This window comes from Colossoma macropomum, unplaced genomic scaffold (genome assembly GCF_904425465.1).
Source record: "Colossoma macropomum unplaced genomic scaffold, Colossoma_macropomum, whole genome shotgun sequence".
In the NCBI taxonomy this organism is placed as follows: domain Eukaryota; kingdom Metazoa; phylum Chordata; class Actinopteri; order Characiformes; family Serrasalmidae; genus Colossoma; species Colossoma macropomum.
This window is the reverse complement of record NW_023494799.1, coordinates 7124426-7141222: the sequence shown is the minus strand read 5'-3', so window position 1 is coordinate 7141222 and position 16797 is coordinate 7124426. Positions and strand designations below refer to the sequence as shown.

Genomic DNA, 16797 nt, shown 5'->3' with positions numbered 1-16797 from the left:
GCTCAGGTTCCCACCCTACCTGAGCCAGGTAAGGGTAGACATTCTTAAAATTAAAGGGCCCAGAACTGAAGCCATGTCAAAGAAGAACCACCTGTAGATCCCTGAAGGACCTTCTAATTGTTGTTTAAAGGAATACACTTCTTAAAGGCCCCATATGGAGGTCCACTTATAATTTTAGTGTGGTTTTATGTACCAAAATAGTTACAATACTTTTTACATGCCCTCTTTTTATTCCTTAGAATTAAAGCTGTTTTTGTTACTGTGCCTTTAAGACTGTTTATATGTAAATGATTCCTGTTCCGTTTGGCTAACCTTTGTTATCCATCATTCAAAAAGCAATGCAGGCTGAAATGCTCCTTATAACTTCAACATGAATGGGCAGGACTAAACCTGCTCTCGTCTAAAACTGGTGGATACATGTAAATCACAAAAACTATTCATTTAAAACAGGCTGTTTTTGCTTAGTTTCCATATATGGACTTTATATACTGGGAAGTGAATGGTACATATTAAACTTTAACAATGTTTATATACTGGATCAAAATTCAGTTTTTCGTGATATGGACCCTTTAACATTGGCTACCTATGGTTGATTGCCACAGGTGATCATTTCTAACCCTTTTTCCTGAACAGAAAATTAACTCAAAGCACACTCAGCGGTCACTAAGTCAAAAGGTTTTATTCCTTTTCTATTCTTTTTTCTTTTTTTTAAGTTTTGAAATTCTACCAGTGGTACTGGACCACATGCTACAAATGTCATAAATTTAAAATACTGGAGTATTCCTTTAATAAACAATCCACTGTAAGGTTCTTCAGGGAACCCTTCTATAAAAAGAACCTTTCTAGCACCTTTAATTTTAAGAATGGAGTTGCAAAATGCAGATTACCTGACTCACTTGATCTGGGCAGTGAAATAGAGTAAAATATAGAAGGTTGACGGTCCCTTAAAGGGGAACTGCACTAATTTTCAAAGTTTTTACATAATTAAATCTCTGAGATGTAAACATAGTCACTCGGAGTGGTCTGAGGTGAAGTGGTTCATGGAGAAATGTACAGACTAGAATTTTTTGTAACGGTGGTGATGGGAACTGGGGTCACAATGTCTATAACGTAAAAATAGCCATCCATTTATTCACCATCCACAACAACCGGTGAACCTACACGTCTTCTGAGGTTTTACATGTAAAGCTGACAATGATAAAATAATGATAAGTCTGGAAATGTAGATTTTTAGTAAACATTGGATATTATACTAATCTATACTTATACTGTTATTTTGCTTTACAACATCCTGCATGTACTGATCAGCTGTGCATGTTTTTAAAATACATCATATGCTCAAATCCTGATTCGTAACTGTATCATGTAATATGATTTCTGTGAGGGAGCTTTTAGAGGCATTAAATTCCTCAGACGTCTGGTTCCTATCACCACAAATGTGAACGATTCTGACTCTGTATGCGTCTCTAAAACAGGGGTCGGCAACATGTGGCTCTTTTACTGCCCTGTTGTGGCTCCTCAGCAGAATTTGATATTTAGGTAAAAATAAAATAATCCTCCTTTACAGTAAAATAAAGCTCTGCTGATCGTTCAACACAGTTTTAACAATAAATGGTCTTAAATGCTCATGTTAAAGTATGACTGCTAATTCACCCTTTAACCCTGAAGATCAGCGCAGACTGCTGGTCACATAGCAATGCAGACAACAATCTAGCCTAGCTAGTAGCTAATGAAACGGCAAAGACAAAGATTTAAGACGAACATCGATAATTTGGAGATAAATGGACTTATTTGCATTTATAAGCACTCCAGCTAGTTTTGGTGTAAAGCGAGAAACTCTCAAACACTAAAAAGTTGCGAAACTGAGGTCAGCTTCTCATTCGCCAGCTTCTTGTTTAAATTCTCCTGTTCCACCTTAAATGGCGCAGCAGTTACATTCATTTAAGGTAGAATGGGAAAATTCGAACAAGAAGCCACAAATGAGAAACTGACCTCAGCCTCGTAAAAACATGAATGCTTAGAGACATTTTACAAGAAATTACTCTACCTTGCAGAAAAGTTTCCTGCTGGAGATGCGAGAAAAGCGGCTATAGCTGAGCTAAAGCTTAAAGCAGAACAAAATAAGTCTATGTTTTCATATAGATAATATTTTTTAGCCTATACTAGCATATTAGCACAAACTGAGACATATTTACAGCCAAGATGGTAAAACATTACTTCAATAAATGGACATAAAATGTTGTGGCTCCCAAGGCGAATTGGTTTTCGTTGAAATTACAAAATGGCTCTTCTTAACATTTGGATTGGTGACCCCTGTTCTAAAATAAAGCATTTGACATCAAACCACCCTAATCACTGTTTACATCTTAACAAATTAATTATGCAAAAATGTTGAAAAAGTGGTGGAACTTCTCTTTAAGAATAGATCAAGAACTTCTGAGCTAACTTGAACTAAGAAAGTGATGCACTGAATTTATTTGAGTCAAAACTGTACAATTTTCATAAAATATATTACGTCAATGCAATTCTGTCTTTGAGCTGACTTGCTTTTGGCAAAAGATACGCACATTTAAATCAAGTGAATTCAATGCATCACTTCTTTCAGTGTGTACCTGTTGCCCTTTATAGAAAGAACCTAAACTACAAAAAGTTAAGATCGAGAGAAAAGCAGAAAGAAGTGAATTTCAGTCTGCAGGGATTACAGTCCCATGGACTTGTGCAGTATTATTGGAGGCAGACGCTTAGTGCATTTCTTCACTGTCAGAACAGAGGAGCACCTCGTCTATGATAGTGCAGAATAAACTCTTCTTTCACGAGTCCTTTTTCCTGATAACACAAGCTACAGCCTAGTTGTTCAATTCAGTCAAGCTTAACACCAGCAACAAAGCTCTGTCTACTTGGACGCGCACTGAGTCCGAACATCAGTGTAAGCCAGTTAAAGTCAGAACCAGCGGAGAAGCCTCACACACACCGTCTCGGCTGCTGTATCGCCCTTTCCTCTCTGATTTTAAAAGAAAGTTTAAGGTTAGCGGTGCGGCCGCCGGTGACGGAGCACGCGGATGGACGCCGTGCTGCTCTGGGTCATCAGCCGAGTGACCAGCTCCAAACTCAGCCCGGCTACTTTCTCTCCATTCACCTCGAGGATCTCATCGCCCACTCCCAGCAGCCCCGCATACAGCTTCTCAGTGCTGCTGTCACCCATCTCTTCCACATAGACACCTACAGAGCACACAAGCATGGTACAGAATGAGAAAAGTAACTGAATTTAATTGATTCAAATGTCTAAATAATGAAAGTACATTTCAGTTCAGTCTCAGTTTGTAAAGTACAGAGTTAAATGTATGGCTTGTAAAATTCACTAAGAATATATTTATTTATCTGACTGTATTCATGACAAAGTCACAGATGAGTATGAACTTTTTATTAACTGAATCCTTTTTATTAACTTTTTAAAACTGAATGCTAGCAAAACTGAGTTGCTTTTAATTGGCTCAAAGGCACTGATATCTAGTTCATCTGTCCTTGGCATCAATATTGATGGGATTCTGGTAACACCTTCTCCCCATGTCCGCAATCTCCGAGTTATCTCTGACCCTACACTCTCTTTTGACTTTAACATCAGTTCTGTTGTTAAGACAGCATTTTTTCCATCTTTACAATATTGCTAGTCTCTGATCATTCCTCAGCCAAGCCGATGTAGAAACACTTGTGCATGCATTAGTGACATCACGGCTAGACTACTGCAACATTCTTCTATATGGCCTCCCTGTCAAAACCCTCACTAGGTTACAGTATGTTTAAAATGCCACTGCTAGGATCGTCACCTTTTCAAAGAAGAATGATCACCGCTGTCCTTCAGAGGCTTCACTGGTTACTTATTACATTCCGTGTCAGTACAAGGTTCTCCTTATTACATATAAAGCTTTGCATGGTCTGGCTCCTCAATATTTGGCTGAGCTTCTTCATCTATATGTCCCATCCCGTACTTTAAGCTCGCAAAATTTAGGCCGTCATGTTCCAAGGTTTAAATTGACTTCTATGGGTGGTCAATCATTTACTGTAGTAGCTCCCAAATTTTGGAATACTCTCCCCCAGTCTACTCGGGATGCCTCCTCTCCATCTTTATTTTAATCACTGTTAAAGACTTACTTGTTTTCACTGTGTTATCACTGTTCCATTTACACTTGAATGTTTACCTGTATTGTCCTTTTGTTGTTAATTATTTATGTTCATGTTCTTTGATTGTAAAGCGTCCTTGAGCATGAGAAAGGCACTATATAAATAAAAGTAATGATGATGATTATGATGATTAGAATAAGAGGAACGTTCATCATTAGCACTGTGAAGTTGAAAGTAGCTGCTTACGTCTATATCAAATTCCTACCTTTCTTTCTCTTCATCTACTTTTCATGTCTTCTGTACTTCTAGAACATGATTATGAAAACTAGGCTTTTTTGGGTGAAAGTAAAACTCTTATGCTATTGTGAAATGTAAAATAGCTCAAAAAGCTCAGTGTGTTGTTTGTATTATCTGTATTGAACTATTGTGTAAATAGTTCATGTTACATTTGTGTATTCAGAGTTTTTAAAAAAAAAAAATAGAAACACGATTCAAATAACATGGACTTGTACCTGTTTTTATGAAACCTGCACTTTCATGCATAGGTTTATATCAGTCAGACAGATAACAATCTTTGGTTATGAAGCTAAATGCTATCAAGTTTTAAAACAGCAAAAAAATGGTCCTTTCCAGTCAAATGGTGATATCTTAGCAGTAGTCAGAGGCCAGGGAGTTCCTAACTGTATGTTCCCAACTGTCTGTATTAGGCTTTCTTCAAGCTGCAAGGCAAATCAGATTTGTTTCTTGTATCTGACTGCGTTGGTACATTGGCTGCCATAGTAAAGCCACACGTGTGTATATGCTGACCAGGCAGGTGCAGAACTTGATAGCTAGCTATGATATAGCTATGCTATAGCTATGATAGCTAGCTAATAGTGATCACACTACATTTAACAACAACATTTCACTTTTTATTAACTACAGCATGAACAGAGCATGACATAATGTAGGTTGACCTGGTCAACAGACTGCAAACCAGCTGTAGGGCTGTAGCAGTGATACTCAGAGGCTTTAAGTTTAAATCTTTTAATGAAGTAGTCACTGTAACTAACAATCAAAGCAAAAATGTTACCTAAATGTCTATTAAAAGCTTCTACCCTCCATGTTTAAACTGTAATATATGAATTTGCGCCACTCACTTTCTTGTCGCACATTCTGACATTATGAACTGTCACACCACAAATGATGAAAACACATGAAAGCCAATCTGACCAGTCAAACTGAGTCACATACTCAGAGAACTGATCTGAAAACCACCTAAAAATGTTGCTTGAATACGAATGGAAAAAGTCAGATTTCAAGAGGCTCTTTTCCATTTAGTCTGCGGAAAATCTGTTCTGCTTAAATCAGATATGCTGAAAAATCAGATTTGAGCTGCCTGTCTGAATAAGACCTTAGAGCTCTAACTCGATCATGTCATTACAGCTCAAATGCTCCTCCTAATGCTGTGGATTGCTACCTAGCATGCTCTGCACTGCATTTATTTCCAAGAATAAACAACAGCATTCTTTCTAGCCAGCTGCTTGTCCGGAGCAGTAAGAAGAGGTTTAAAAAGCTGGTCATACAGAATCTCAAACATGATCACCCCTATGCTCACTGACAAAAGCTACCCACCCAAGAAGAACGAGGCCAATTGTACTATCTTGTACCCCCCAGTCATAGATAGCTGTGGCATTGCCACATATTAAACTTGTGATATTCCAACAAATATGACCAATGCTTAGACAACTGCGCCACTTTAAAAATTATTTAAATAATCAAATTGTGGTGAAATTTAAAATTTCATGATGCTTTGAATCACTCAAGAATCATAATCAAATCAGTTTGTCAAAGTTGTACACCCCTTTGCACACTTCTGTATACAGAAACACAAGGAATAAATAATCAGGCAGAAAGGGAAAGAGAGGAAGAGTCCTGGCCAATATTTAATGGACTCTTAATCAGGCACTCATAACTGCCTTGTTAAAAGAAATGCTAATTTTATTATTGAGAAAATGTGTGTAAATGAGAAGTCACTGGTGTTTGTGTTACCTGAGTCTGGCCTCCCTTTACCGCGTGAGATGAGGAAGCCGAAGGGTCCGTCAGGAGGCCGGGACAGCTCCAACAATAACGTCCCATCAGGGAAGGCCTGGGCTACTCTCCCCACTGACCGTACGGCACTGGGGCTACCAACATCCTCCACGCTTAGAGTGCGCTGGAGCCCCCTAGATACACATACATGCATAAGAATGGGAGAATGAGAATATTAAGAAAAATATCACCACTGTCATTAGAAAACCTTGCAATAGTGACAACAGGATAAGGGCAGGAAAATTATTATTATTATTACATTATTTTCATATTTGTTAATGTCGTCAATGGATCTAGAAGATGGTATTGATTGAGTAATTTTGGGGCATTTTTTAATTGGTCCATTTATCATGAATTGTTTACAATACATGAAAGAGACGCTTGCATTTTCTTAACCAAAAAAAAGGGGGTTTCTTATGACATTGATGTGAGCCCCACATAATAAGGATAAATGCCAGCTAAGCTCTATATAAAAAATTTCCACATCACATTTTCAAGGTCAAAAAGTGCAGAGTCCAGTTCTCGCTCTAGAAAGCTTTCCAGCAGGGCCGCGGCATTTGCATCTTTTCTGGTTTTAAAAATAGACACGCAGGAACGCTTTGTTTACGGATAATAAATAAAACATAAATACATTCTTGAGGAGGAGAGAGGAGAGTCTAAAAACAGACCATGCCCAAAATCAGTATCAGGGTGACTAACACCTCCTCAGGTTTCTTTCCATTTGTCTTCTCTCCATCTCCGCACATTCTCTCTCTCTCGCCCCTCCCTCACTCCCTGAGATCAGAGTAACAACAGGAGCTGTTTATAGCATCTCCTTCTCCCTGCTCTCCGCTCTCTGACTGGCTCTCGAGGAAGGTGATGTAAGCTGCAGCCTCGTCACTCTTACTAGAATTTCCTCGCTGGCCTTCTTAATGGACCACTGAGACTCACACACACAGGGCTAGGGAAAATGTCATGTTACGATTACAGTTATAATGCAATTGCAATATATCTTACAATGTATGGTACAAACTAGGGCATGTAAATATCTGACCTCAGGAATTCAATAATATACTCCAGACATTCCTTCAAGGAGGATCTATTTACAGAGTAAACAAATACAGACAATAAAAAGACTATAAAAATACAAGCTTTTGGAATTTTATGTTTAAAAATTGCTTGGGACTTTTATTTTGGCCATTAAAAAGCTTATACTAATTATTATATTTTAATAAAGTGTCTGATTCCACCCAGGTGAAAGCTGAACTGACCACACAGTATTTGCTATTTGCACCCCTCCAGCACCACCAGCCTTATTATAATTCATAATCATGGATCTTCTTTAGGAATGCCCTGATCATGATTTTTTATGGCCGATTCCAGTTTCTTTACAGCCAAATTGGCCAATTTTTTTTATCCAAATCTCACACTGTATTAAGGTACACATGAAACACTCTAGCACATTTCCAGCTATTTATAACAGCCAAGCTAGCAATATAACCAATATTATCTGCCCTTTAATGGGCCAATTTTTCAGTTGCCTATCTAAATATCATCTAATAAAGTGCTAGACTGAAAGTAAGAGGCAAATGGCAGTTTAGCACAATGAGTCATACATAATTACCTTATGACATTTTGGTATTAGTACAGCAGCAGCAATCAAAGACAGTGCGAGTGCACTTACTTGCCTCACATTATTCACCTCATAAAAGTGCAACAGAGATATACCAGGTTGCCTGAGCTGAAGGTTTGACAGACAGTGACAGCAGCTAAGGGAGGCAGCATTTCTCATAATTTTGCAAACAACAATATATCTGTAAAGTATCTTTTTTTTACTTTACTGAAAACTCATGTGGAGCGTCTGTGAATGGTCAGAAAGCTCACAGCACAAAAAACAAGTAAAAGCATATAAAAATGCTTAGTGAGCTGGGAAAATCTGTTTTTGGGGAAACAGCATTATATAATTGAAACTATGGAGGACAAAACATTTCTTGACATTCAAATTAGCATGTCCATTTGGCACTAATCTTGTGGAGTGCCGCCCCTCCTGAAGCCCCTGCTCCAGCATGTGGTCTCTTGATCATCTCCTGAATTCCATTTCTTTCTTTGGCAGGCCTACACACTTCTATTTTTACCCCCCCCCAACTCCCCAACCCACATCTGATGCAGACACGCCTGCTGACCCAGTCGTCAAAGGCCAGTATGTAGCTCGTTGCACAACACACCAGCTGTCTATGCTTAGCTGGAATACACGCACTGTACTCACACACACTCACATAAACTCACACACCCACACTTAACATGCCATTCTTCACACTTCATTCATAACATTGCAACATAACGTTATAAATAGGTTGGCTGGTCGGTAAGGAGAGCAGAATGATACCGCTGGCCCTGCTTCAGCTATCTGCAGCATGCTCATATGTTTTAAGTGGAATATGTGTCGGATTTGAAAACATGTTCTAGTATGACGTTTCAAGTTGTCAAAGTCAGATTAATTACATAACAGGCCTTTACTGTTTGTTTACAGTGTGAATGTGTTTGTATGTACTGTACAGATGAATGGAAGGCTACCTGGACAGTGCTGGGCTGCAGGGCAGCTCCCCTGGCGTGTACGCGCTGGAGCGATCCCCCTTCCTCCTGGGACTCTGGAGATTCTGCACTGAAGAGGATTTCTTCAGCTGGACAAAAGGAGACCCCTGGTGGTCATAAATGGAAAAAAACAGTGAGCATCCACTATTCCACATTTTCCTTACAGTAACCCAGCAGGAGCTAAAAAGTGCTCTCCAAATCATAGCAGTAAGGTAACCTGCATCACTGCGGGCCTGAGACTTATTCCCCCGGAAACTTTTTGGGATCAGCTGATCAAATTTTTTTTTTTATCGAATAATTTTAATATAAGCATTCATGAACTCTCCTAATGAATTAGTTCAAACCGCGTTCCCACAGTAAAAAAAATATTTAAAAATAAAACAATTAAGTATTCAGACATTACATATTCACAAGGATTATGTTGTAAGTTATTTAAATTAATTGAGATGCGGTTGTTCCAAACCCTAACCCCTAAATTTCAACCTGTGAAAATAATAGATTTTTTGTATTTTTTCAATGTTTTTTTAAGATTTATTTTAAAGTGAAGCTTAAATATTTAGACTTAGTCTGAGTTTAATTTTTAAATGCTGTCTTAGAGTTTTAGTCCATTGGCAGAGCCTTATGTTAGCCACACCTCTGCATTTTAGTCCCTCATGGCCACATGGTGAGCAGTTAGATCCCATTGTTTCGAAGTAAATGTGTCTCTAAGTCTGAAAATCAGTGAGTAACATTAAGAATTGTGACTACCAAAACACATTCTCTGCAATTAAATACATTTTTTGTGTTTTAATGAAACATATGATTCTGTGTGGGTACAGCTGATCAAAGCTGTGTTTGCTGGTCATGTACTGACTGGTGTTTTTGAGTTCTGCTCAAATCAAGCTAACATTGTCCCTACTGAAAAAGTGACTACTACACAGTCACAAACATTTGGTGAAGTTTCGGCAGTGATATGATTGTTTCGATAGTGACAAAATGGAATGTTCAATCATCTGTTTTAATACAATAAACATAATTAAAGTATAAGGTCACACACACACAAGTCCGAGTCAGTTAAAAGTCCAAAATGTGTTTTCAAAGTGTACAGTTCACTCTCTAGTCCATATATGGAAACTAAGTGCAAAAATAGCCTGTTTTGAATTCACTGTTTTTTGTGACGTCACAAAAGCCAACGATTTTACTTGCCTATTAAGTCTACAGCAGTTTAGCCCTGCCTATTCAGGCTGAAGTTACAAGGAGTGTTTCAGCCTGGATTGCTTTTTGAATGAAGTACAATACAGACCAGCCAATCAGAACAGAACATGATTTACAGAAATCAGTAACAAAGGCACAGTAATAAAAGTCTGTTTAACTTTAGAGATTAAAAGAATTGTAGATACGGCCCCTTTAAAACGCTGCTGTTCACTGCAAACAGTTTGTTGCATCTTGTATACTGTTCATTTGCATGTCCTGTGTAATTAGAGTGAGTGGAGATGTGTGAGGGCAGTAGAGGACAGACCAGGCGCAGGGACTGCAGTGATGGAGCTTTCTTCAGCTGGCTGATCCCTGCACGTGCGGGGCTGGGGGACGTGGAAGGGGATATGCAAGGTTTGGCGGGCAGGCTAAGCTGCTCCATACTGCTGGAGCGTTCCTTGCCCAACCGCCCACCACCGTTCAGACCCATAGCTGAAAAGAAGCGGCGCAGGGACAGTTTCGGCCTCGCCTCCTTCTGCTCCGCTTCTGATGCCACACTGCTGCTATCAAACAGACCAGAACACAATCAGCCTGTGGTCAAAAGAGCTCACTTAATAAAAAGAGCTCAAGTATGAAATCAAATCTACCAGTATTTAATTTGTCCACTCTTTATTTATTTTAGCATCCTACTGCCTACCTCTTCCACCCTTCCGACCTAAAAATCAACCAGTTACAGCTGTTTTCTCCCAACCATCGCTGTTCCCACAGTCACTGACATTGTGTTCCCTTCAAACAGACACTACCCTTCACACTAGCATCTACCAAAACTCAGCTTAGCTACCTCACACTTTTCTTTCTCATCACATCTAAAATAGCTAAAGGAGATATTTCTGATGGGATAAGATATAGTATAAAACACTTTCAGAAGTTTCTAAAATTGGAGTTAAAAATGACTCCTAACAACTGTGCAATGCCTGGTAGACACTAAAACTGTCCCCATCAGATAAACAGCACTTAAAGCTTTCATCTTTGAAAGAGAGGAGAAAATCAAGCTGCTTCAGATCTGAAAACATCCACAGGTGTTTCTGTCCATCCTTCCACTGTGAGAAGACGACTCAGCGCTATGGGTCTGAAAGGATGTGTAGCTGTCAAGATCATCTTACTGAGAAAAGGAAATAGACAAAAAATTGCACTAGAACACCCAAACTGAACATCTAATTTATGGAGTTTTTACAGGGTTAAATGTTTTATGGACTGATGGGTCTGAATGTGATTGGATTTACTTGGATTGTGAAAAACAGAAAATGCAACCAACTTCTAAGACTGAACTTTCAGAGTGAAAGTGAGTCTGCTGAAAAGAGTGGAAGCTGTAACAAATGTAGTAAGTGGACACACTAAATACAACATAAACTAAATGAACAAAAAAATGATATTAAGTTATTAATTTGCATTCTGATACTGAAGAATGAAAACCAGTTGTGCCTGTAAATTAAATAAATGAATGGGTGGTCTCTTTCACAGTACTGTATGTCATATTAAATGCATTCCTGCCACTTGCATATGGTTTCTTTGTTTTTCTTATCTCTAATAACTAGCCCAGTCATGTTCAACAACTAAGTGAATTCACAAGAAAATTTTGAATTGTTTTGTTAAAAATTTTATGTGATCAAAAGACAAAAATAGTTCATATGATATATTAGGTGATTAAAACTCACCTTTTAGATGTACAATGAATTTAAAAAGTTCTTCAGATTCAGAAAGAAAAAGTAAATTTGTACTTTTAGATATGAACATTTTAACCTATATGGGCTAATATCAGCTAATTTTCAAACTCATGTATGCAAGAAAATGGTATCTTGACCAGTCAAAATATTTTGAATCCAATATTTACTATACTGGTTCTATATATAATTGTGTTATGTATACAATTGTATATAATATATCGACCAGGAGGGGGCAGTGTTGTGATGAGCAGAATTTGTCTTTGCGATGGTGGGCTTGCCCATGCCACTTTTCTGACCTACTTTCTGTCCGAACTGCCACAACACTCTGTAGGACTGTGGCCCGGAAATTAAAATAGGCTGGAGAAGGCTTGAACAACTTAGCAAAGGATTGAGTTTCTTAAAGCCTAAAACCAAAAACGGGGATTACGGGGTAAAACACTGCCATGGGCTTTAAACTGCTTCAGAAAAACACAGAAAGTTCTGTCCCCGCAGGAGCGCCCTCATTCTGGAGGATTCTGTTTGTCTCCCTCTCTTTCACTCACCGTGAGGGGCTTGAGCTCTCCTCCAGATGGTGGTCTGGTCGGACAGCTCCTTGAATCTGTCCATCATTCAAATGTCCATGAGAAATTTCAGCAGGGTTGTCTGTGAATTCGCCTGCAACACGATCCTGTTCCAAACCTGGCGAAGAGTTCAGACGTGTATTTAAAATACTAGATCATTTGAAATCAGACAAAGAATAAACAGACTGGAGTTCAAACTGAATACAGAAAATGAGGCACTGTAATTCATGCATGTTAGATTAAGTAATTCAATAATGCGTCTGTTATGTATTGATACTAAATTGTACACAAACTCAACTTGAATGCTCAAGCAAAGGAGTGAGAGAAAAAACAGGAAGACTCAACAGCAAGAGAGAGAGAGAGACAGAGAGAAAGAGAGAGAGAGAAGGGAAAGAAGAGTGAAAGAGAGAAAGAAGAGAGAAAAAGAAAAGGTTAGAGGTATGATAGAGAGAGAGAGAGAGAGAGAGAGAGAGAGGGAAGAGGGAGAGAGTGAGAGATAGTAGAGAGAAAGAAAGGCGGAGAAACAGAGAGGACGGAAGAGAGAGAGTAGAGAGAAACATAGGGGGAGAAAGAGAGAAGGAGGGAAGAGGGAGAGCGTTAGAGATAGAGAGAAAGAAAGGAGAGAAAGAAATAGATGAGAGAGCAAGAGGGAAAAGAGTGAAACAGCGAGAAAGAGGGAGAAAGAATGGAGGAAAAAGGGGAGCAAGACATAGAAGAGAAAGAAGGTAAAAAGAGCGACAGAGAAAGAAAGATGGACAGTGAGACAGAAAATGAGAGGGAGAGACAGAGAAGGGAGAAGAAAGAGAGAGATGAGAAAGAGAAGGAGAGAGAAAGAGAAGAGAGGAAAGAAAGGGAGAAAGAGGGGAGAGAGAAAAGAGAACGATGAGAGAGAGAGGGAAACAGAGGTGGAGATAGAAACAGAGAAAGAAGGAAGTGAAAGAGAGAAAGAGAAAGGGGAGATAAAGAAATAAGAGAAAGAGAAAGAGGAAAGAGAGAAACAGAAAGAAGGAAGAGAGAGAAAAGGACACAGGGAAGATTGAGTGAGGGAAAGAGAGAGAGAGAGATATAGAGAGATAGAGAGAGAGAGAGAGAGACCGAGCAGGGCTGAGTCTCAGTGCTGGCTGGGCAGGCCTCAGTGGGATTAGGGGCCTGCTGACAGTAAAATCCCTGCTGAGGCTGTAGCGCAGCGCAAACAGGCACGTCCTGGACTACACAGCATTCTGAATGGAGACTCTCTTTAAGTGGAAAATGTACTCCAGGACTGGCTTAATCCCTGTCTGTGAAACTGACCCCACAAATTCACCTTTTTAACACCCTGAAACCCAGACTTATTATTCAGTACCTGTTACGAATTATTCACGAAGTACTATGAAGCAAATGTGTAAAGTTTACAATTATGAGACTGAATAACTGAATTTTGGTCTCGCGTACAAACTCAGAGTTTTAGTGTTTGACTCTTCGGTTTAAACTGAAATAACCGAAGTATGAACAAGTCATTTTTGTATATAAACCCCAGAGTGTTACTTAGTCAGTATTAAATCCATGTCTAAATCTCCATTTCATTAAATTAGACTTTACTTATATAAGACAGTTTCTTTTAAAAGGTATTTATGGGGCTATTTATAATTACCTGTGAATGCACGGATATTTTACTAACCAAACATACAGACCTTGGGTCATTAGCAACCCAGCACTCATATCTAACACACAGGGGCATCACTGCTGGGTGAGTAGTAGAAACAACTACCCAGAGACCCTAGACAGACGGGAACCTCAAGGACCAGAAATAAAAGTTTAGTCATTGCCAATTCCACCTGCTAGCTGGGTCTGCCACTAGGCTGAGGGGGAGAAGGCTAGCACAAGCTTTCTCCAAGACATGAAGCCACTGCATGGCATCTTTTAGAACTGCTGCTAATGCGATGTGATTGGTCAGCTCAACACGAGAACACTGCCTGCCAATTCTGTGACATCAGCCAATGAACACCCATGTTGGGTAGCATAAACAGGACCATCCTGACCATTCAAAGACAATCAGGCTAATTTTGATCTCTCGGACTCCCGGCCACAGATGGCTGTGGCATCGTCAAGGATCGAACTTGCAATCTCTGGACAATAGGGCCAACACAGGCAGTTGACTGTTTTAAATTTGGAAAGGGGACCCATACAGTCTGCACTTACAAAGAGCAATCCAATTAAACAGGAGTAATTCTGCTTTATTTGTAATGAAACATGCAGTTGGTCAGTAAAGATGGTGAAGATATCCACCTGCTGGTTGGTATCCAGTGTGTCCCGGATGTGTGGCAGTGTTGCTGGCTGTGGGATGCTTCAGTGTCGAGCTTTTGGATGGGTTCCCCAGAGCAGGACTGACCTCAGGACTGCCATCCACATCAGTCCCTTCTTCTGCAGAGTCCAGGTGCACGAGGCGATACTGTGGAGAAGGCATGAGCTTGACCATTCGTTGGCCATTGGAACGTTCCTTTGAGGCAGACTTCAGAGCAGACTTTCTGGGCTGGAGGGGTGGGGGGATAGGCTGGGGGAGCTGGGGGCTTGGAGCTTCTCCTCTGGGAGGCACTGGAGGTGGCACGGGGGCTTTAAAGTTGGGCTGGGACTTGCACAAGATAACCGGTACCTTCTGTCCCAGTTGCTCTGGAGCGTAGGGGTTAGGAGGCACTGCTATGGTGCCATTAGACAGGTGCACATCTGCACCGTTGGTTGTGGGCCTGGAAGTGGGTGGTGACCCTGATGATACCAGCCCATTGGCTGTTGCCTCTGGGCTTCCTTCCCTTCTTCTACTTTTTCTCTTTTGCTTCTGTAGAGACCCTCTACTGCTAGTACTGTCCATGCTAGCTGTACCTCTACAATGCGTGCCATCGCTGTCCACAATAACAGTGCCCACCGCTCCAATGTACGTCTCTTTAATCTGCTCTATTCGGACCAGGCGGTTGGGCAGGGTGGGGGCCACCCAGCATGGGACAGTCCTTCCCTCGGACTCTCCATCAGCAGGTGCTAGGGATAACGGGAGAGAGTCTGAAACAGCCTCGTCCAGTATTTTCTCCCCTGCCTTCTGTCCATCCAGTATCGTCCCACAGGAATTGCACTGTCGGCCCACAGCCTCATGCACTAGGGATTTGTAATGGCCGTTAGCACTGCTAGAATTAGCAAGCCCCTCCTGACCTTTTCTGTTTTTGTATTTCCACAGTGGTGAGTCCTCCTTGCCCCGGGCTGTCTCCGCGCCTCTGCCGTTCACATATGAGGCCAGGCTGGGTTTGGACCCCAGCAGGCCCTGCGCCCTCTCTCCAGCCCGCCGGCGCTGGCGCAAGCGCTCCAGGTAGCGAAACTCCGCCTCCTTTTCTGACTCGTCCTCAAAGCGGACGCGTGTTGGCGACTGGCCGTGTCTGCGTCGGGGGCCTCCGACTGAGTCGCTGCTGGACGAGTCGCTGACGTTCCCTGAACCTGCCGCCACCCCCTCCTTCCCCGCTAGAGGAGCCCGCTGCAGGGAGACCCCGGTCCAAGAGAGCAGATCCCTGAGCAGAGACACATACATATACAGAAAACATTACAAAACGGCTGGATTGTTCTATACAAGTAGTAGTGTTAGAAAAACAAGTGAGGGCAAACTTTTTGCCCCTTAAAACCAAGTACAGAGGCAAAAAGGTTGAAAATCATGTTATAAACGTAATAAATTAATGTGAATAAATTTAGTGCACTAAAACAGTCGACACGTCGTACATCACTCCAGCCTGTGATCTTGACTCTGCAGGATAACAACAGCCATCCACAGACAAATACATGTAACGCAAACAACAGTGTCTTAATTGAAAAGCATTTTACACCACAATTCTGTAGTTTTTCCCATAAATAGAAAAGACAATAAATCTATGCGCTGCATAATTTGTAGATTTGCATCTAGATCTGCTGTTGAGATTGGAAATAAGTATTCTGATTAGGTTAAAATGTTATTTTGAATATGTTTTGGTATAAAACATTCCAGAATTTCAGTCAATTTGGGAAAATTGCTCCTTAAAAAGTACTGCTTCTAAATCCTGGGTAGTCCTGCCCGGACATTTTTGTGTTCTCCCTGCTCTAACACGCCCACTTCAACTCAGGAAGGGCTTGTTGACCCCTCAAATTCCAAGCAGATCCAGACTTTCATTCCTCGCTCTTCTAAATGCACACTGTACAGAGACGTCCCATATTAGTTACTAAGTAATTCATAGTAGTCTTGGATAATAAGCCATAAGAATAAGGAATGAATAGTAAGCCCAGACTTTAAGGGGTTAATTGGACCATTAGTCGGATCTAGTGTGTCAGAGCTGGGATAACACAAAAACATCACTGCTGTACACTTATATACAGCGGACACATGCACAGAAAAACATGCACACGCTAAAGTGGTCAGCGTTCAGCCTCCCAGCACAGACTCAGAGGCGAGACCGAATGGCTGTGGAATGCCTCCCTGTGTTTCGGCTGCTCTCCGCAAGGCCCTGCATTCCCCACATGCTTCATACCCATTAAGTGGAGAGATCAGGCTCAGTGCAGCTGCCTCCTCAGCACCAGCAGGCTGCACAGTAACATATTTC

The 16797-nt window shown here is 40.7% G+C and overlaps 1 protein-coding gene across 1 annotated transcript in view; it reads right to left on the bottom strand.

Annotated features, from left to right (window-relative positions):
- Positions 1-2067: 2067 nt before the first annotated feature.
- The window catches only part of si:dkey-121a11.3 (uncharacterized protein KIAA1614), a 38110-nt gene continuing 23380 nt past the window's right edge, over positions 2068-16797 (bottom strand). Inside the window, exons 5-10 of the mRNA XM_036587280.1 lie at positions 14483-15741; positions 12200-12335; positions 10259-10493; positions 8743-8867; positions 6151-6323; positions 2068-3219 (exon numbers count right to left, since the gene is read on the bottom strand). Of these exons, the coding sequence (XP_036443173.1) occupies positions 3026-3219; positions 6151-6323; positions 8743-8867; positions 10259-10493; positions 12200-12335; positions 14483-15741 (2122 nt within the window). The 3' untranslated portion in view covers positions 2068-3025. The remainder of the gene's footprint in view (positions 3220-6150; positions 6324-8742; positions 8868-10258; positions 10494-12199; positions 12336-14482; positions 15742-16797) is intronic.